The sequence below is a fragment of the Cebus imitator genome, unplaced genomic scaffold (assembly GCF_001604975.1).
Source record: "Cebus imitator isolate Cc_AM_T3 unplaced genomic scaffold, Cebus_imitator-1.0 Scaffold222, whole genome shotgun sequence".
Taxonomy (NCBI): Eukaryota; Metazoa; Chordata; class Mammalia; order Primates; family Cebidae; genus Cebus; species Cebus imitator.
The window spans coordinates 2689295-2710709 of NW_016107537.1; the positions used below are offsets into that span (position 1 = coordinate 2689295).

The 21415-nt window shown below is 40.3% G+C and overlaps 1 protein-coding gene across 16 annotated transcripts in view; it reads right to left on the bottom strand.

The window, feature by feature from the left end:
- Positions 1-21415, bottom strand: part of BCL2L11 (BCL2 like 11) — a 73474-nt gene that overhangs the window by 44602 nt on the left and 7457 nt on the right. The window contains exon 3 of one of the 16 annotated variants that reach the window (XM_017549834.2): positions 1-7890. The exons of the other annotated variants lie outside the window; for them this stretch is intronic. Within the exon in view, the coding sequence (XP_017405323.1) occupies positions 7868-7890 (23 nt within the window). The 3' untranslated portion in view covers positions 1-7867. The remainder of the gene's footprint in view (positions 7891-21415) is intronic. 16 annotated transcript variants of the gene reach the window in all.

The window sequence follows — 21415 nt, forward strand, 5'->3', positions numbered from 1 at the left end:
ACAAAAATCACTTTGTGGTTCATGGATCACTCGGAAAGTTCCAAAGATAAGCCTCTATAGTAGAAGCAAGCCTATTTCACACACTCTTTCATGTTTCTGGGAGCTCCCTTACTGTAAAAACTACAGCCATCTATTAAAGATCAGAGTAGCACTACATAACTTTAGTTAAATAATAAGAGATATAGAATAATTTCCTTTTTCAAAACTGGAGATTCAGAATTGCAAGAACTGAAAGCATCCCTACCCATTCATACACATTTCCATTTCAAGAAGATACTCAAAAAAAAAAAAAAAAAAAAAAAAAAAAAAAAAGGAAAATACTGCCAAAGAAATGTGCCTGAAACATAATTAGAGCATAACAATTTGGCTTTTCAGTAAAATGACCATTCTGATCTTATTACAAGGTAAAAATTGCTACGTAACTTTCAAACATCACAGAAAAATATGAGGTAAAATGGTTGCCCCATTCAAAGCAAAATAAGTGAAACTCTAAGAAACCTGAATGAGATGGTTTTTATTAAAGTACGACGTACAATGATACAGACAGCTGTCTTCAGGAGGGTTACCCCAGGGCCAAATGAAAGCGTAATTGCATGTTTTGTCTCAATATTAATGCAGCCAATCAAGATGGGCTCAAGTCTGCAAACACCACATGGAGAGAAAAAATGTTTTGGGGTCTAAGAGCAAAGGCATTTTTGAAAGGAGAAGAAAGAGGGGGGACTGCCCTTTCATTAAGCTGTCACTAACATTCACACCCAGTACATTCATCTGTTTACTAATGAAACCATTAAAAGCCATGTGACAGCCAAAAACGAAGGAGAACACAAATGTGAGTTGTCAAAGATCCCATTATGCATTAGAAAGATTATATTCTCCATGTGCCACCAGGAAAGCATTATACTCAGAGGCGAACAGTTCAGTAACATGTGTACAGGAAAAGAGATAAGATTTTTGGATTTTCACTGCTAGTCACGTGTGACTTATGCTAACTTACTATAAAAATGGGCATACTGTACTCACAATTAAAATACGTATTACGTTTTTGCCAGAACAAAACATGTAAAAACCTACGATAATAGGATTTTGTAATGGTATGAACATAACTTCCTGTTTTTTATTTTTGTAAAAGGCTGGTAAAACTGATACTGATTCACAGCTCTATAAAAGCACTTAAAAGTGAACACTTTGAAGAGTTTTTGCCAATTCCTCTAAAAACCCTTGCCTCGTCTTCTCTGTTCCCCAGCCCCTACCCAACTGAATTTAACAATAATCCCACAAAGACTGAGGGCCTAAGAGAGGCAGAATATCACACCACCCTGTGGGGGTGGTGGAGAAGAGTGGGGGACACACACCGATCCCCTCCAGAGTTATCTGCACTCTGTGAATAAGCCAGAGGGAGGAACGGCTATAAGAAGCCCTGGTGGAGAAACGCAAAGGCTGATGAAAGGCAAACTTTTGATGTCAGGCACAGCCTCTGAATACATCCAATCATATAAAATTTACTTTGATTGTACTAACAAATCTATAAAAGGTCTTAAAATTAATTTTGAGCAACTAAACTGGGAGAAAACAAAATTTCTGGGTAGATGCGATACCAGGTGATGCTAACGTCATAGATCCTTTTCCTGGGCTTACAGTCCTTTAAAGAGTTACTGTTTTTAAGTTTTCTTTCCTGATTTAGAAGCTTTTAAACAAGTTAATTCACCCTTAGGGGAAGAAGAAAAGTTTTTGTTTGGGCACCCACTGCACAAGGGTCTCATGCAATCCTCCTAAAGGAGATGCACCTACCCATATGCACAGGTGAACATCCAGCCAGCAAGACATCATCACCCACCTCTCCTGAGCTTCAGGCTCCACCTGTTTGTCACTACACATGACTGAGAGAGAAAACTGCCTTCAGCCCTGGGGTCAGAAGTGAGGAAAATGCCAATTATCAAAAGGACATCTGTGAAATATAGATGGATGTTTTATAAAGTTGGCAGACTGGTAAAAATTGCTGGCCAAGTTACCCAATACTTAATAAATCAATGATAGTCACAAAACCACTCAACAAACACAAACACTCACATGCCAGACACTGTTCTAGGAGGTGCTCTGGGTACAGCATCAGAGGAGGCCATGTCCTGCTTCCATGGGGCTTACATTCTTGTGGGTTAACTGCTTGATTTCAACTAACTGCAAAATTTCTTTTGGACAAGGAGACATACTTTATACTTTTCATAAGACAAAACAAATATAACTCCCCCCATCAATTTCTCCCAACTTGTAGATGAAGTCCACTGGATTCCCTTTAACACCTTGACTTGTGTCTGTGGTTTAGAAGGTCCCACATGGCTTGTGCTTGGGCTGGCAACTGCAAACACCACCAAACACCATCAAAGGGGCAGTCTCTGTCAGAAGCCAACCTATCAAAACTAGCACTTAGTGAATGCATTCAACCTAGCAAACAGCAAGGAGATAAATAAGGAACCCTGGTGGACAATTTTAACTTCTATGTTAAGAGATAAATGTCCTGCTAGCTTTCGGGGACGCAAATAAGCAAATGGCCTGTTTCTTTTACAAAAGGAAAAGTTCAGTAGCTAAATTTAATTAGCTTAAATAAATTCAGAGATATAAATACATTCCTAAGCTCTGGTAGAGAGAAACGGAGGGTGTGAGGGTATGTGCTGGGGCAGGAGGTTACAAGAGAAGGCTGTACTCTTGTAAGTTACTAACCAACTCTGGTGCGGATGGTTTCCCAACCAGACCCTAGTGGGCAAAAGGTAAGAAACCATGGCAATGCCCTGGAGCCCTGAGATTTATCTTTAGCATTTAAGAGTTAGGAGAGTTGTATTAACCAAAGATAATGGTTTAGAGACAAGGCTTATGCTGGAATTGCATATACTGGAATTGGCAATAGCTACAGATTACTAAGACAGCTATCAACTGTACTTAGGTGTAGTTTTAAAAAGTTATTATGGAAATATAAATTACATTTTGCAAAAGAGACTGACCTGTTGGGGCTACTCTAACAAGCACCTATCATTATTTTTTTAAAAAACCAGTTTGTTTTTTTGAGAATACAAATACAGTTCTTATTCCTTGAATGTATAAAGCTAAAAGTAAGGGCAAACACTCATCCTGCAGTAAGACCTAGCTAGTATGCACACAGCAGTATATGGTTATGAAGATTAAATGACAAAAACCCTATTTTTACTATTTTAAAAGGAATCTTATTCTGCTATTTTAAAAAGGTAGTTTTAATCCATTAATACAGTGCAACATAAAGTTCAATTATTTCTTAAGTGACAAAATGCCTTCTTCGAGGATAAAGAAAGCCTCTCCTTAACTTCATCGCTAATTTAATGTCAATGAGAGTTGTGTTTGGTCTCATACCAGATGACATCTACCAGGACAAATGAATGGGGTCTGTCAGCCCCCCAGTGGCACCAAGCAGCACCAAAATTAAGGTTTTTATTTACGTTAGCATCAGTTTGCTTTGCCACCACGATGGCAAAGCAATCCATCAGTATGGTCTTCCAAAAGTGTGCCTGGAGTCCGTGGGGTATGGGATACAGCAATTTCCAAACATTTGCTGCTCCACCCTCACCCCTGTAATCCCACCTGGATACTCAACCCAATTCCTACCATCCTAACATAGTCGAGGTATCAAAAAGATAACTTAGGTTAACATTTCTAGTTTCTAAGAAAAGTAAGTACCAAGCATAAATATTTTATTATCTGCAATGTGACCACTGTAAATGTTGATATCTGGTCAATAAAATGGCTTTATTTGAAATGAAAGCTTCTACTCTGTAGGGAGATCAAATTTTTAACTTGGTAATTTTATGTGAACATGATAAAATTCTTCAAAGGGGAAATTCTGATGAGGTGCATTTTTATCCACAGAAAATGTAGTTTCAGCATTTATGAAAGCATTTCACTCCATAAACCTGGCATTATTTTTTTTTAAAGCACAATAAAATGTAAACTGCTCTTGAGGTAAAGCGATGCCAAAGCTATAATCTGCAGCACAAGTGCCAACCCTGCAAGAAGCAGACTCGGGCAGAGGGGACTTCCTTGGTAGATCCACATTGTCCTTCTCTTTACTTGTATTAAAAAAAAAAAAAAAAAAAAAAGGCTAATCAAAACTTTTATAATGCAACATGTCAGACACAAGCAATTTTTGCCAAAAGTGTGATACGTCCACTGAATCTTCACACTTCTTAGAAATGATTTTTGAAGTCCAGAGCTTACTGGTAACATTATTCCCTATGAGAAAATACCATGAAGTATATACTTAATCCATTTTTGGAGGAGGGGGGTGGGTATTTTCCAACACCAAGGAACTTTAGTTCTACTCAAAGATTCATGTTTCTTAACAAACTATTCTGGTTCAGCAACAATTTCCAAACTCTAATTTAAAATCTTAAAAGTTCAACAACTGAAAAATTAATACTGTGGTTAAATGGTTGATAGTGAAATCAGGCTGGGGCTTTCACAGAGGACTTTCTGTAGTGCCAGCAGCCAAGGCGGGAAAATTTTTTTTTTAACGAGAGACTGTCAATTCATAACGAGCTCAGTATCAGTCAGGCTAAACCTTCTGATTTCTCTTTAATGTCCAAGAGATTGTACGTCAAGAGCCTCTACCCTAGTGAAGGAACTGAAGTCTCATCATGACATTCTCGTTCCAAAACACAGCTGTTCTCTGTGATGATGCTGTAAAGTGACATCTAATGACTCAGGCATGTGTACTGGGAGGCTGGGCATATCACACACAAGCATTCTCAACTGCAGCCTCAGTCTGGGAACAAGGTTTGTACAACTCTCATTTCTGAGGGGCAGCTGCTGTTTTAGTTCCCATCTTATCATTAATGGAGTTTCAAGTGTAGCACCAGAAACCAAATTAAAATTCACAGGAACACTTCACTCTGCACTGTTTTCAGATGTTCAGATATCTACAAACACTCGGGTAGAATCAAGATTAGATTTTCAAGTAATCAGCATGAATTAAGCTTTGAATCAATATTCAACTCAGAACTGAGAGAGGATTTTATACACATAATAGAACATACTTAGCCAAAAACTGCATGTTCTGTCCGGCACTTGTGGGAAACAGCCAAGCACAGCCGGGAACTGCAGGGCTGTGAGGAGAGAGAAGGCCTGTCCTTTAGACATGCAGGGCTGTCCACCTTTACTCTCTGGAGAGATTCTGCTTTAACCACCAAAAGCAATAAAGGATCCTGTAAAGGGCCATTTCTTTGTGGACTCTGAAACCAGCTTTAAACCAATTCCACTAGATACTCCAAAAATGTTTAGAGGAGACACTGTCTCTGTCTGCAGGTGGGCTTTCTGAAGCTGGCATTCATTTAGAGAAAGAAAAATTCTAGGATGTTTATTCAACACTGTTAAGTCTCCTACTTTAAGTATTTTCAGAAATATCTTTCTACATTCAGAGTTATTCAAAGCTTACAGGAGGAGGGAAGCAACAGACCAGTCCACTAATGTTTCCTTATGAAACCCACCTGAGTGATGGAGCTGTTTCTAGGCCCAGTCAGCTACAAGGCAAAAGAGCGCAACTGCCATCAGTATTTGTGGTAAATGCTATCAGAATCATGTGTTTGAAATCCTCAACTCTGATGGTTCTCAGAAATAAAATAAGCAAGAAACCAATGACACACACACACATACACCTCCCTCCAGGTCTATTTCTCACTTGCATCATTTTATTTTTTGGCAATCCCAATCAATTCCACTGAGACACTGGATGAAAAGAAAAGCCATGAGAAATAAAGTAACAGCATTAGTACTCAAAGTTTCCTCAATCTGTCACCCTGGAACATATTTGTGTCAAGCCTGGGCAGTCATATGAATTCAAGATGGTGCTTTAAAAACAGCTGTTAGGATAAAATACTATCAATAATAAAGTTTATGAGATGAGGCCAGTGTTTTCGTATTTATTCCTTCAACGTGCACTGCCCATTGCCTTTATGTGGCCATGGTCAAAAGAAACTGACTTCATCAATTTCCAGCCTCACCATTTCGAAACTGCCAGTAAACCAATGCTGTGAAGTTGGACAGAAGTCTGGAAACTAGTTTTCATGAGAGTTTTCCCTCTTTCACTATTATCTGTCTCTTATAATAAAAGTCCAAGTCTAAAGACATTAAAATATATTATGCCTTTTTACTCATTTCTCATTCAACATCAGAAGAACTAATTATCTATGTCACCAGAGCTGTCCCCGACACACACATTAACATATTTACTAGCAGCCAGGAGCAAACCCAGACTGAGTTGTAATCCCTATATTCAAGGACATTCCCAGCTGAGTCATGACAACATCTTCCACCATGTGGGAGACCTGGGCAGGAGCCCTCTGCGAATCCCAGCCTATGTGCCTACTTCCTGGGACAGATGCGCATTTCCTAAGGCACTGCTGTCCTCCCTGAAGAACACTGAGTGCTACAAAGTTACTCCTCATAGAAAATCTTGATTCTGCCCTGCAACTATAAAAAGGAAATCTATGATCCCTCTTAATCACCACCCCACTTTTTGTCAATGAACCTGCACCAAATCTGGTCCTAAACAAGTTCCTTCCATGAGCCTTTTAGGACATCCCCTGGGAAGAACCTTGACCACCTGGCCCGCCTTGGTGTGCTCCTGAAATCGCTGCTCTGGATAGTGTGTGACAGTGTTCTCTCCGAGAAGGACACAGGACACTGGATACTGCTACTGCTCCTTAATTTTTCTACACTGACCTTCGTCCTAGTAAGTCTCTGGGACAGCTACAGGTCCATTTCTATAGCTTTAGATTACTTTCAGGAGATTAAAAGTATCTGTGCCATTTCATTCTGAAAACCAAAAATAACCCCCAAACTAAGGACAACTAAATGAAGCCCAACCCTGAACTTACTTTAGTGCAAAAACACAAACTCCTATATTTATTCTACTGACAATGTAAATTATCCAGTATATTTCTCCACAAGAAGAAAAATGCTTTAGGGACCTTTTAAAAGTAAAGATACAACTCTATATACATTGACTCACTTAAGACCATTCCTTAGAATTAAAATGCTTAATTTGAAGTTACTGTAGTTGTTTCTAGTCAAAAAACCAGATCTGGGCAAGAGGGGAGGGAGATGGGAATTTAAACTACAAATATAAGTTTCTGATGACACAATAAGTGTGGCTTCCTCTACGTAATTTAAAACCAGTAGCAGGAAATTGGTCACGAGCATCTTTTCTCCTAAACCTACATTAAGGTCTCAGGTATTACTGTTTTCATCTCCATGATAGGGAAGACCAAGACACAGGTCAAAAATAAGAGCAAAAACAAAATCCTAAAAAGCTACGCCTTAAACAGTTTTTAAAATAAAACATGGAAAAGCCTATCGATTTTATTTACACGGTTAAAATTTTCAATGGCTATATACAAAGTGAAGTACAATTTAACAGATATATGGCGATCAATAACACACCTCAGGGCTGAGACATAAATAAAAGCTTCTCACTTAAAGTCACAAAAGGCAGCTGCTTCTTTTTATCCCATTTTGAATAAAAACAAAAACTTTTCACCTGGATTTTGCTAACCACTCAACTGGCCACTGAACCTCCCTACGAAGGGCAATTCCAAGGGAGGATCCAGTGGCCTCATCTGTAAACCATAAAAATGTTGAATAAGTAAATTGTGCCCAGACAGATGACCTCTCTCATGACAAAAGAAAAGGAACAGGAGGTCTCCATTAGCGCACGTGCAAGTTAAGGATGTATAGAATTATGTGCTGAAAGGCTCTGTGTTCTGGTGCTTTTGAAGGTCTCCCCAGTGTCTGGGTTCACATATTCTTCCTGCTCCTCCCTGATGCCCCTCACTTGCCAGGGCAGACATGACTACTGACCAGTGAGTCTGTATTCTAGGTGAGAAACAGACTCTGGCGGTGGCTCATGCCTGTAATCCTAGCACTTTGGGAGGCTGAGGCAGGCAGATCACTTGAGGTCAGGAGTTCGAGACCAGCCTGGCCAACATGGTGAAATACTCATCTCTACTAAAAAAATACAAAAATTAGCTGGGCGTGGTGGTACCTGCCTGTAATCCCAGCTACTTGGGAGGCTGAGGCAGGAGAATCCCGTGAAGAGGCAGAGGTTGCAGTGCACCAAAATCGCACCATTGCACTCCAGCCTGGCCAACAAAAGTGAAACTCCCATCTCAGAAGAAGAAGAGGCGGGATTGTTCTAACTCAGTGCAAGCCAGTTCCCCACTGGCATCAACTCCCTACACTGCTATGACCATTGCAAAGGGCCATGGCCCTAATACCCTGACATTTCCAAGCAGGCTGAGGCATTTGCCCCAGGGCTGTTAACAGGCCAGTGGGAGGACCAAACTGGGGTGGGTCACCTGCTGGAACCTCCCACTCCATACCTCACACTACACTATGAGAAAGAGGAGCAGAGGAACACAAAGGTGAGTCAACACCATGTACTGCATATGCCAGGCTTTCTTTGGAGAGAACAGAGTTCTAAGCTTCAAATGAGCACACTGGTGAAATCCAAGTGAAAAGAGAAGGAACTGCTAGCACTCATAACACTGCATTAAACACCACTTAGATTCTCTTTAAATCAACAAATACTGCACTCCTGCTATGTACCAAAGTTTTTCTTAAGTTGGTAAGTTGTTTTGACTAATTTAGAATTTATGCTCAAGTATCAGTAGTATTGAGGTATAAACTCATATACTAACATTGTTATCTATTCAGAATTCACTACTAGACTACTTTAGATTTACGCATTTCTCAAGGGACCAAATAACAGACAAATTAACAAGAAAATAAACTTTTAGTCTTTTCTCCAGCACACTTAACCCACAGCAAAGTAACTCACTAACAAAATCAGGTTATCAAGCTTGGCTCACCTCAGGCACTTTCACAGGCGCATGTGCCTAACAGAAAAACAGATTCCATCCACTTAAGCTGCCTTCTTTTAAAAAAAGTATCAAATCACTCCTATAAATTGCTAATAGTAAAATGTTTTAGGAACTGGAATGGGAAGTATGCGATGACGCAGGAATACAATATATTTTGGGGGGGAAAAGGCCCCAAGGTAATTCAAATAGTTGAAATCCTTACATTGAACGTGTTTCCATTTAACACACATACTCTTATCAGATTGAAATGGTTGATACTATTTTTTTTTTCTAATTTAAGCTTCAAAACCATTTCACTCCTAAGCAAGGGAAGTCCAAACCAAACCAAGCATTATGTACTGTGCAGAGGGCTGTCTGCCAGCACCAAAGACCCGAGTTCAAGCTGGGGCTCCAACACTAAGCACAGCCCAGACTCAAGCCCAAATCCCCAAGTTCAGTTTCCTCACTCTGAAAACAATGTCAAGTCCCCACGCTAAGGTCTGCAGACACAGCCCATGCAGTCAACTGGCTGGCACTGTGAACGCAGATGTGTGACTGAAAGGGAGACACGCTCCATGGGAAGCCCTTACTCCTGCCTCGTGGTTCATACAAAGGGCAGAACAGGAGAGCTGCCTGCCAGGAGGCCTGTCTCAGGGCTATTTCTTGCCATACCTGTCTTGGCAAAGCACAACTCTACTTGCCAACCTTGTGGATCTGGTCCAAGGCAGGAAAGAGAAAATACAAAGAGAATTTTGGTTCCCAGAGGACACTGGGGATACCAATTCATTCTAGGCAAATACTTAAAACCACAATGGCCTGGCCTCTTAAAAAGAGGGGTTAAACTGGGTAAATGTTGTTTATACTGACTATTTACTTCCGCTACCTCATAGCATGTGAACAAAGGTTACGAAGAAGGATCCATAAATCACTCACTTAGAAATACCAAAATTTTGATTATCGATGGCCAATCGTCTGTCTAAATTGTCTTCTCACTAAAGGAGTTTAATTATCTCAGGGAAAAGAAGGAAAAAGCAGTTGTAAAAGTCTTGATCTCAGTCACACGATGAACATTGCTAATGTTAAATCAATGAGCAACCAATGTACCCCTTATTTTGGGAAAAAGTTACATAACTTTGGATTGCAAAAAAAAGTAGTTGTCTATTTCTCATGTCTCAAGACACATTTTTTGTTTTTATTTTATTTTTTCAGATGGGGTCTTGCTCTGTTGCCCAGGTTAGAGTGCAATGGTGCGATCTCGGCTTACTGCAACCTTTGCCTCATGAGTTCAAGCGATTCTCCTACCTCAGCCTCCCAGGATTACAGGTGCCTGCCACAGCGCCCAGCTAATTTTTGTATTTTTAGTAGAGACGGGGTTTCCCCATCTTGGCCAGGCTGGTCTCGAACTCCTAACCTTGTGATCCACCCACCTCAGCCTCCCAAAGTGCTGGGATTACAGGCGTGAGCCACCGCACCCGGCCTGCAAGACACAATTTGAACTATAGTCAAGTTTCTGCCAAACCAAATGAGCCATCTCTGGCAGGTGTCCCCAGCTCAGCCCCAATTCAGACAAAGCTGGGGTGAGGCGGGTTTCCAGATGTCTCAAGGTTCTTCTCAGGATGTCGTTCGGTTCACTGGCAGGTAAGGGCTGATTCAGACCTCCTCTCCCCACCCCCTCCAGGCGGTTTCTAGAAAAGATGTTCTTTTTTGCTTGCTTATTTGTTCTGGGACCCAGGGGATTTGAATTATAGTAACATTTCCAGATGAATTCACTTCCCTGTGAGTTTCCTATACTCCTGGAACGACAGCTCCTTTCCACGGAGAGCAGCAGAGAGCATTTCCTTACAGTCATGCTCACTAACCTACCAGGAATGAGGACTCATTGGGGAGCAAGGAAAGATTCCTTTGCAAGTTTCTACCCGGTGCTTTCTGTTAATTTACTTATGGAAAAACTCCCCGTGACCCTCACAGGTGAGCATTATGTCCGTGCTTGATGGCTGAGGAAGCTGAAGCTCAGACAGACTCACTGATCCACCCAGGACCCATGGAGGGCAGGCAGGACTCAACCCAGAACCTTCCCCGGACCCAAGAGCAACCTGGTGGGGGAGACAGCTACCAAGAGCAACCTGCCAGCACCAAATCTATCCATGATCCCACCGATGGCGATGTTCCCTGATAGATTACTCACTTTGCAAAAAATAAAAAGGCAGACCCCCAAAGAGTAAATCAGGGGCTAATGTTCACCTAGAGTAGTTCAGGTGATGGTGATAATGGGCCCCAAACTTGATCAGCCTGGACGAAATCTTTACCAATGCAAAAGACACAATGGTTAACACTGAATCACACAAGCAAGGCATGCATGCCCGTTGATATGCCTATGAACTTCTTTAATACCAAACTAGACTACCATAAATAATCTTGCAGCTTTTTAAAACTTAATATCGGGCCAGAGGCATTTCCCCCATGCCATTATTCTTTTTAACACCACGAAGACAGCACCAGTCTGGGTGTATGAACAATGCTGTGATGAACCCCCATGCACAAATGTTTCTGCTAACATTTCCTGAAAAAAAAAAAAAAAAAAAGGGAATGTCAGGTCTTCTGCTCTGTGCCTGCAGTGCAGGGTCTGAGAGATATAGGTGGCAGAGCTTACAGCCAGCACAGGACCAAGCCTGTGAGGTCTCAGAGGACATGTGTTTGGCTTGGGCCCACAGTGTGATGAGACCTGCAGAGAAGGAAAGCAGTCTGAAGTCAGCTGCCCCGGCACAAGTCTCAGCCATTGACCGAGCAGTGACCAGAGGTGAACTAGACTAGAAATTTCATCACAGGAGGAATATGGCAAGAGACTGAGGCTGGCCTAACAAAGAAGGAATGGAGACAACTTAATTCAGGTATGGGAAGTGGAGACAGGGGCAGGGAGAGGTGGTGGTTCACCGGGAGTCCCGTGACAGGCAGACCTGGGGTGTGTGGAGACTGGGCCAATGATCAGATTTAATGGTTTTAAAATAGGTCAAGCAGCAAGCCATCAGAATGTACAACATCCAACTGTCAATTACGTGTATATCTCTAAACCTACTACAAGTACCCTAAATATAAAACAAGTCAGAATCTTTAGTAAGAAGTCCCCCTAAAGCATGCAAAATTGGATTTGGGTTACTCAGACGTTTTCAGGAGTGATGTTTGAAAACAGCACGGAGCACACCCTATGGGCACACCATGAGAGTCACACACAGTAGTGTTATAGCAATAGATATTATGGTTATCTTCTGAAAAAGGTGGCCTGGATCATGGCTAAATCTCTTTGCATCATTATAAGTCTATTATTCCACACAGCAAGTAAAAAGAAGGGGTGAAAGAAATAACTTCTAAAATTCATAGCAGTCTTTGTAGCCAGAGCCAATCGATACTGTTATAGTATGAACGTTACATCCCCAAAAACTCTTGCTGAAATCTAACCTTGAAGGTGATGAGTGTCAGGAGGTGGGGCCAATGGAATGGGATTAGTGCTCTCACAAGAGACCCCAGAGATCACCCTTTCTATCACTCGAGTACACAGCCTGAAGGTGCCGTCTAAGTGGCTCTCACCATGCACCAAAGCTGCTTTCATCTTGGACTTAGCCTCCAGAATTGTGAGAAATTAACTTCTGTTGTTATAAGCCACCCAATCTCAGGTATTTCATCGGAGCAGCTTAAAGGGAATAAGACAGGTAGCCACCATAAACACTTTTTAAAGGAAGCAGCAGAGCTCTAGTTCCATTAAGGTGGAGGAGCCATCTCTCCAGGTCCTTCCTCTCTCAACCCAAGACCCAAGACAGAACCCTAGACAAATCTAGTCACAATATAACAAGCAGGCCCAGGAAAACTGAAGGGGGAAAGAGGGCAGGCTGCTGGGGACCTTAGGACTTGAGGGATGACCGACAGGGAGTATGTCATTTTCCTCACTCCCATGTATTCTGGACAGCACGCTGCAGAAGCCTTGGACTGGGCCTCTCCAAGAGGCATAAATAAAAGCTCCATTGGAGGCCTGCTCTCCATCGCCAAGGAACTGAGAAGAGGGTGACCTAACAACAGAAAGCCACTTCGTGATTCCTGCCCTACTCCAGCCAAACAGCAATGGGAAAAACCACCACACCCCTGGCAGCAGCACCACAGCTTCAGCATGGCCAGAGTGGGGAGTTGATCTTCCAGTCCATCCCCAGCCCAGGGGAAGCAGCAGGTGCTCTGATTCCACCACCAGATGGTGTCAGCAGACCGATCTCCCAAACCCTGCTTGGCAGTCAGAGGTGATCCCAGACCCTGCCTGGCAGTCAGAGGTGATCAGCTGCCCTGCCAGAGCAAGTGTTAGTAGGTGCATGGGCAGTTATCTAATATCCCCCCCAGGGTAACCTTAGAGGGGCTGAGCAGTGACCTAAGGCTCCACCTCTACTAAACAGCAAGGAACAGGTACAAGGTGGGGTTAGTTGACAAGACATTACATATACCCACTGAACCAGACAGTGCAAAACAGGGTTCATGGGCCCACTGGCTCTCCCAGCCCCAGCCCTGGGTGTCTGGGCACCCAGTGGGTACTGAGTCTCTGCCCCATCTGGCTAATTAGGGAGAACAAAAGGGAACTCCCCCACTCAGCATCAAAGAGAGAGAGAATCAGGTAGTGGCAAGTGGGGCTGGTTGGCATGCTGTACCTGCTCCCCCGCCCCCAGTGTCAGCAGGGGACAGAGGGTAGCTGAGTTCTGGCCTCTACCCTGCAGAAACAAGGTGTGAAGCAGCCCTCCACGGTCTCCCTGCTTCCTGGTGTCACAGTGGCCTAGGGAGCCAAGCTTGCACACCTCCCCCAACAACTGGACACAATGAAGCAGTGTGCATTCGGGCCCCACTTTTGCTTGGAAAGTACCAGCAAAGCCAAGGAGGAATCTGAACTTCCAACTTAGCTAAAGAAACGGGCAGAAATCTTAGAATTAAGAAATATAATCAAACAATTTTAAAAACAATCAGTGAATACAAGGCGAGATCAATAGAATTTACTCAATCTGAAGAGGGAGAGAATATACTGGAAAAAAATGAACAGTCTCAGGAACTTACAGGACTAACCAAAGTACTTAAATCCTTATCATCAGAATTCCAAAAGAGAAGGGAGAGACTGGAAAAGTATTTAAAGACATAATGGCTGAAAGCTTCCCAAACCTGGCATAAAACATGAAACTCCAGATTCAAGATGCTGAATGCATCCCAAAAAGGATAAACCCAAAAAAACCCATGACAGGTTTATCTAAAGACATGCCATATATAAAAATTAAATCACAATTAAACTCCTTAATACTAAAACAATCTTGAAAGCAACCACATAGGAATGACACATAACTTAGCTGAGAACACCAATTCAAATGACAGGGCATTTCTCATCTAAAACCATGGACGCCAGAAGAAAGTGGCATGTTTTCCAAGTATTGAAAGAAAATCATCAACTGAATTCTATCTTCAGTGAAGACATCCTTCTGGACTGAAGGGAATACAAAGACATTCCCAGAAGGAGAACTCAGAGGATATGTTCCTAAAAAACCTATCATTAAAGAGCTAAGGAAGTTATCTAAACAGAAAGGAAATGATAAAAGAAGAAAACTTAGAACTTCAGAAAGGAAACTGGAATGGGAAAAATGGGAGGAACTATTAGTAGACTAGCCTACTGCTTACGACTTCTTAAATCATATGGCTCAAGCAAAAATGACAACACTAGCTCATACAAGTGCTCAATGCACGTGGAGGAAATACTTAAGACAATTTTATTTGAAACATGGGGCTAAAGGAATCTAGAAAAGTAAGGTTTCTATTCTTCAGTCTAGTCATAAAATGCTGGGACATCCACACCAGTAGATTTAGAATACTGTATATTCCACAGATATACTGTAATACCTGGAACGGCAACTAAGAAAATGATACAGATCAATATTTTAAAATACAACAAATCAAAATTCCTCCAGCAAAGCCAAGGAGGAATCTGAACTTCCAGATTTTTAATCTTACTGTGGGTTATGTGAACATTCTCTAGGGTTCACATAACCCACAGTAAGGTTAAAAAACAAAACAAAAAAACAAGGAACAAAGAAAACAAAATACAAATAATAAAAAGGTGCTTCGATTTATATATATTATCTTAAATGTAAATGGTCTATACCATATAAGAGACATATCTGGCAGACCAGAAAAAACAGGTTTACCTAAAGACATGCCATATATAAAAAACTTACCTCAAACACAACATATAAAGATTGAAAGTTAAAGGATGGAGAAAGATAATACTATGTTAACATTAGTAGATTAATGTTAAAAAAGCAGAAGTGCTATTAATACCAGATAAAGTACATTTTATAGGAATGATAAAAGATCAGATCCAACATGAAGACATCATGATTTTAAATGTGTAAACTCCAAACAACAGCACCTCAAAAGACATGAAGCAAACTCTGATAGAGCTGAAAGGAAAGAGCTGGGGATTTCAGCACCATACTCTCAGCAACTGACAGAACAAGACAGAAAAATCAGCAGGGACAGAGAAGAACTGAACAATACAATCAACCAATAAGATCTGACTGATACATAATAAACACTCTACCCAATAGCAGCGGAATACAGATTTTTTTCAAGTACCCATGCATGGATCAGTCACCAAAATAGACCATATCCTGAGCTACAAAACAAATCTTCACACATTTATAAAACTGAAATAGTATAAAATATGTTCTCTGACCATAACAGAATCAGAAAGTAAACAGTAGTAGACAGAAAACAGGATGGTCTACACAGATTTAGGAATAAATCACACTTCTAAATAGCCCAGGGTCAAAGAGGAAGTGTCAAAGGAAATTTAAAAATATAGAGAGAACTCAATAAAAATGAAAACATAACATACCAAAACATGTGGGATGCAGCTAAGCAGTGATGAAAAGAAAATTTCTAGCACTAAACACTTACATTAGAAAAGCAAAAGGGGGTAAAATCTACCAGCTCTGCTCCTGAGATGTGACTTCTGTTCAATCGACTCTGGAACTGTGTGAGGAGCTGCTGGATTCTACAGCACCTGAAAGACAGCTCTCACCTGACTGACCAAGAGCTGTTTGGTTTGTGGATGGCAGCTCTAAGGTGAATGGACAGCATCCTGCTTGGAAAGCCACCATTCTGATCGAAGAAAATCCTTTTGCTTTTGAGTTATTTATAGCTTATAACTGAGTAAAGTATACTTTTGTGAGCAAAATTTGCCTCTCTCTGAGTGCTCCAAAATTTGGAGACTACTCATGAGTATTCTTGTTTTATGGCAATACAATTATTTCCATCAGTTCAGTAAGACTGTTTTCTTTTGTAATAGTCACCAAAATAGACGATATCCCGAGCTACAAAACAAACCTTGACACATTTAAAAGCACTGAAATTGCATAGACTATGTTCCATATGCAATTGGAGACGCTGGTTATTTTACCAAGCCTTTGACTCAAATGGCATATTTTCAGATATGACCAGATTGCTTTAAAGAATAAAAAGCTCCTTGAAAAGACAGGCCTGGTAACTTGTCTACATAGTTCCCTTACAAGGTTCCTGACCTTGGATAAGTAAAGAATATCATTTTCTGACAGGCCCAGGAACCTCGAGGTACTTTGGGACCTCCAGAAGAAAGGAATTCATCCAATTTGGAGGTATTACAGGCAATATTTGGAGGCAAATCTTCAGCTTGGCTTTTTAACATGGAAGCCTGTAAAAGTCTAATCTGAGATTCCTTATGAAAAACATTCCAACAAAGCCAACTTAAGAAAAGCCTATATGGCCAATCGCTATTCTTGCTGCACTTTATGCAACTAATCAGGCTAAGTATAATGAGACTAAAATTTCTTTGGAAATAAATTGGTCCTTGGTGGAAATAAGGAAACTGGAGAGAAAAAAATATGTTCCGAAGAAAACTATTGTATGCCTGTTATCAAATTCTAGCCCTAACCATTATTTTTGAGTTTTTATTATTTGACTGTATTTCAAAATGCATCCTGAATTATCTCTTAGCTACAAGTCTCTAAAGAAGAGCCATGTTAAAATTATTTTTTTTTCATTATAATCTTTGTGTGCATATTAACAGTGTTTATCTCATTTTACTTCTTCCAAGAAAACCAGAATTCTGGTATTCTGAGGACTACAGATGATTCGACAAAGCCTGAGAATCTCCCTCATTTGGAACCCCACTGTGCCCGATCTATTTTCCACTGTCAAGGCACTACTGGTAAAGCTATGCAATATGAAGTACACCCACTAAAGGCTCAGGGACCATGGCAGAAGAGCAAGGCATACGAGACTATAAGAGCCAGATTGGGGGCTAGAGTGTGGAAGCCAAAGCAACTCCATCTTGGATGCTAATCTGCTGTATTGACTTCTGATTAATTCTGGTTTTGGGAATGCCTCCAAGATTTCTGTTTTATCTACTGTTCCTTGGGTACAAGCATATACTTACCATCCATCCTGTCCTTAGGTTGAAACAACTTTGATATTATCTTACTTACCATAATTCTTGGCCTTAAGCAACTGTTCTATACATCTCTTCTGAAGCATATATATTCTTTCCCTATGGCACATAAGCCCTGGGTCTGGGGGGTAACCATGCAGGGATCTACCATCTCATCTTGAGGCTGCCCGAGATAGGGTTTCTGTTTGTATATACCTATTAAATGTTTCTTTCTGAGTAAAAAACAAGAAAAGAGAGGAAAGGTCTCAAAGCACTATTCTAAGTTTCTGCCTCAAGAAACTAGAAAAAGAACCTGGCATAAAACAAGCAGAAGGAAATAATAAAATTAAAAATAGGAAAGTGGAGAAAAATCAGTGCAACAAAAAGCTGGTTTAAAAAATCATTAAAACTGATAAACTTTCAGAAAGACTGATAGAGATGAAAAAGACACAAATTATCAATATCAGAAATGAAGCAGGAGCTATTCACAACAGATCCTGCATCCATTAAATTATTAAACTACAACAAATACTTTTCACATTCATAAATTCAGTAACTTAGAAGAAATGGACCAATTCCTTGAAAGTTATAAACTATGAAAACTCAACTGGGATGAAACAGACAACCTGAACAGTCCTACAAAAATGGAAAAAAAAAAAAAATCTATAATCTAAATGCTCCCCCACCAAAAAATCTCCTGGCCTAGATAGTTTGACTACAGAATTCTATAAACATTGAGAGAAGAATCAATACCAATTTTAACACAATCTCTTCCGGAAAATAAAAGAGGGAACCCTTCCTAATTAAGGTCCTGATATAAAAAACAGACAGTCTTAAAAGAAAATGACACCTCTCAAGAACTTAAGCACAAATACTCTAAGCAAAATATCAGCAAATTCAATACCACAATGGATGAAAAGAATTACAGACCATGCCCAAGCAGGATTTGCCTCAGACATCCAAGAGAGACTTAACATTGCAAATCAATGCAATGCACCATATCAACAGGTTAACATAAATTAACATCATGGGATCATATCAACTGATACAGAAGCATTTTATAAAATCTAACCACCATCTATTTATGACAAAAACTCTTAGCATTCTGGGAATACAGGTTAAAACTTCCTCATTCTTTTAAAAAGCATCCATATGAAACCTATACTTAACATCATATTTAATTATTAAAAACAGAAAGCTTTCCCTCTAAGACTGGGGACAAGGTGTGGATGTTTGCTCTCACCACTCCCAGTGAACATAAACACTAGAAGTTGTAGCAGGTGCAACTGGGCAAGAAAAAGAAATGTACACAGATCAGAAAGAAGACATAAAACTGTCCCTACTGCAGATCACATGACTATATACATCTCCCAGGAAATGTATGGAAAAACTCTTAGAATGAAGGAGTTGAGCAAACTGCACAACAGAAGACGAACACACAAAAATCAATTGTATTTCTATACACTACAAATGAACACATAAATATTAAAAGTAGGGCCAGGTGTGGGGGCTCACTCCTGTAATCCCAGCACTTTGGGAGACCAAGGCAGACAGATCACCTGAGGTCAGGAATTCAAGACCAGCCTCGCCAACATGGTGAAACCCCATCTCTACTAAAAATATAAAAATTAGCAAGGTGTGGTGGTGCATGTCTGTAATCACAGCAACTTGGGAGGTTGAGGCAGGAGAATCGCTTGAACCGAGGAGTTGGAGGTTGCAGTGAGCCAAGATCCCAAAAGCAAACTCCAGCCTGGGTGACAGAGTGAGACTCCGTCTCAAAAAATATATATAAAAATAAAAATAAAGTACAATTACAATAAATACTTTTAATCCTTCCCCTAAGTTCCAGCTGTGCCAGGGCCTTGCCAGAACATGCAAACACAGTATCCATCAACAGGTGCATAAACAAATTGTAATGCATCATGCCATGGAATACTACTTAGCAATAAAAAAGAAGGCACTATTAATACACAACTCTCAGATTTCAAGGGAATTACGCCAAGTGAAAAAAGCCAATCTCAAAAGGTCATATTCAGTATGATTGTACTTGAAATGACAGAAGTACAGACATGTCGATCAGATGAGTGGTTATCAGGGTTAAGGAAGAGGGAGAAGTTGGCTGTGGCTATAAAAAGTATCATGAGAAATCCTTGTGGTGGTGTTCTGTATCTTGACTGGTGGTAGCCACACAAATCTACCCATTTGATAAAACTTAATAGTAGTATCTACACATACACAGACAAATAAAACGGACTAAATGTGAAACTGAAGAAATCTGAACACGGTAGATGGGTTCTGTTAATGTCAACTGCTGGTTGTGACGGTATACTATAATTAGGTAAGATGTTACCCTTGTGGGAAACCGGGTAAATGGTATATATGATTTCTTTGTGTTATTTCCCATAAATGTATGTGAATCTATAATTACCTGAAAAAATTTTTTTGAAAGATATAAATTTAAAACTGGGTAACTAACAATTACTAAATTGTGTTTGGAACTGGTAAAAAGAAAAAAAAATCTTTCTCTTTTAGCATTTTCTCTCCCCACTTGGGACCTAAGAAGCTTCCTTATTTCTCCTGGTGTCAAACAAGTGACTATGGGGCTTCAGAGACAGAGCTGGGACTCTCTCAAAAACACCTCTATTGTGAGGTTCTGGGTAGCCTGGAGGTGCTGAGGAAGCATGTGCTCTACCATCTACTTTCTGAAGTCCAAATATACGATGGAGTTTAGTGGTAAAACAAAAGTCGGTATACTGCTGTTTACAATGCTCATTTAATGTTTAAAATGCTCACAAGATTTGGCTAATCACTTTCTTTCTCCTAAGTCAATCAAACAACCCAAGGAGTAAGCTTCATGGAAATTACGTGGCCTGAGTGGGAAGAGTCAAGTCCTGCTTGCTAGAGCAGCACTGTACACTCTAGCTCCTCTCTCTGAGGCCAGCCTGTTTAGATGAAACAGAACACCACCCATAGATCTAATTTTGCATTTTTCTAGTAGCCACGTTTAAAAAAGTAAAAAGAAACAGAGAAAGTCAATATTAAAATATATTTTATTTAATCACCAATGAGCATATGACAAGATGCTCAAGCAAGAGGGAGAGAGCTGGCTATGGCTATAAAAAGGTATCATGAGAAATACTTGTGATGGAGTTGTTCTGTACCTTGACTGTGGTGGTGGCCATACTAATCAAAGAAGGTAAATATAAACCTAAACCACAATGAAATATCACCTCATATCCATTCGGATGACTACTGTTAAAAAAAAAAATAGTGTTGGTGAGTAGGTAGAAAAATTGGAACCGTTGTACACTGTTGGTGGGAAAGTAAAATGGCACAGCCTCTATGGAAAACAGCATGATAGTTCCCCATAAAATTAAAAAGAGAATTATCATATGATCCAGCAATTCCACTTCCAAGTATATATCCAAAAAAATTCAAAACAGAATCCCCAAAAGATATTTGCATGCCCATGTTCATAGTAGCACTACTCATAATAACCAAAAAGTGGAAGTAATGCAAGTGTCCCCTGATGTATGAATGGATGAACGAAATGTGTGATAGACACACACTGGAACAACCTTTCATCCTTAAAAAGGAAGGAAATTTGACATGCTGCAAGATAAAAGAAACTTGAGGACATTGTGAAATAAGCCAGTCATAGAAGGGCAAATACTGTATAAATTTCACTTATGTAAGGTACCTAAAGTTGTCAAATGAATAGACAGAAAACAGAATGATGGTTGTCAGAAGCTGGGGGAGGGGGAAATGGGGAGTTGTTTAATGAGTATGGCATTTCTGTTTCTTCACAAGGTGATTGGCTGCACAACAAAATGAGTGCACTTAACACTCTGAACCGTACACTTAGAAATAAATGGTTTAGATGGTAAATTTTGTTTTGTATTTTTTTAAACTGCAATACAAGTTTATATTTAACTTATATATTTAAAATACCATTTCATCCCAGCACTTTGGGAGGCCGAGGCGGGTGGATCACGAGGTCAAGAGATCGAGACCATCCTGGTCAACATGGTGAAACCCCGTCTCTACTAAAAATACAAAAAATTAGCTG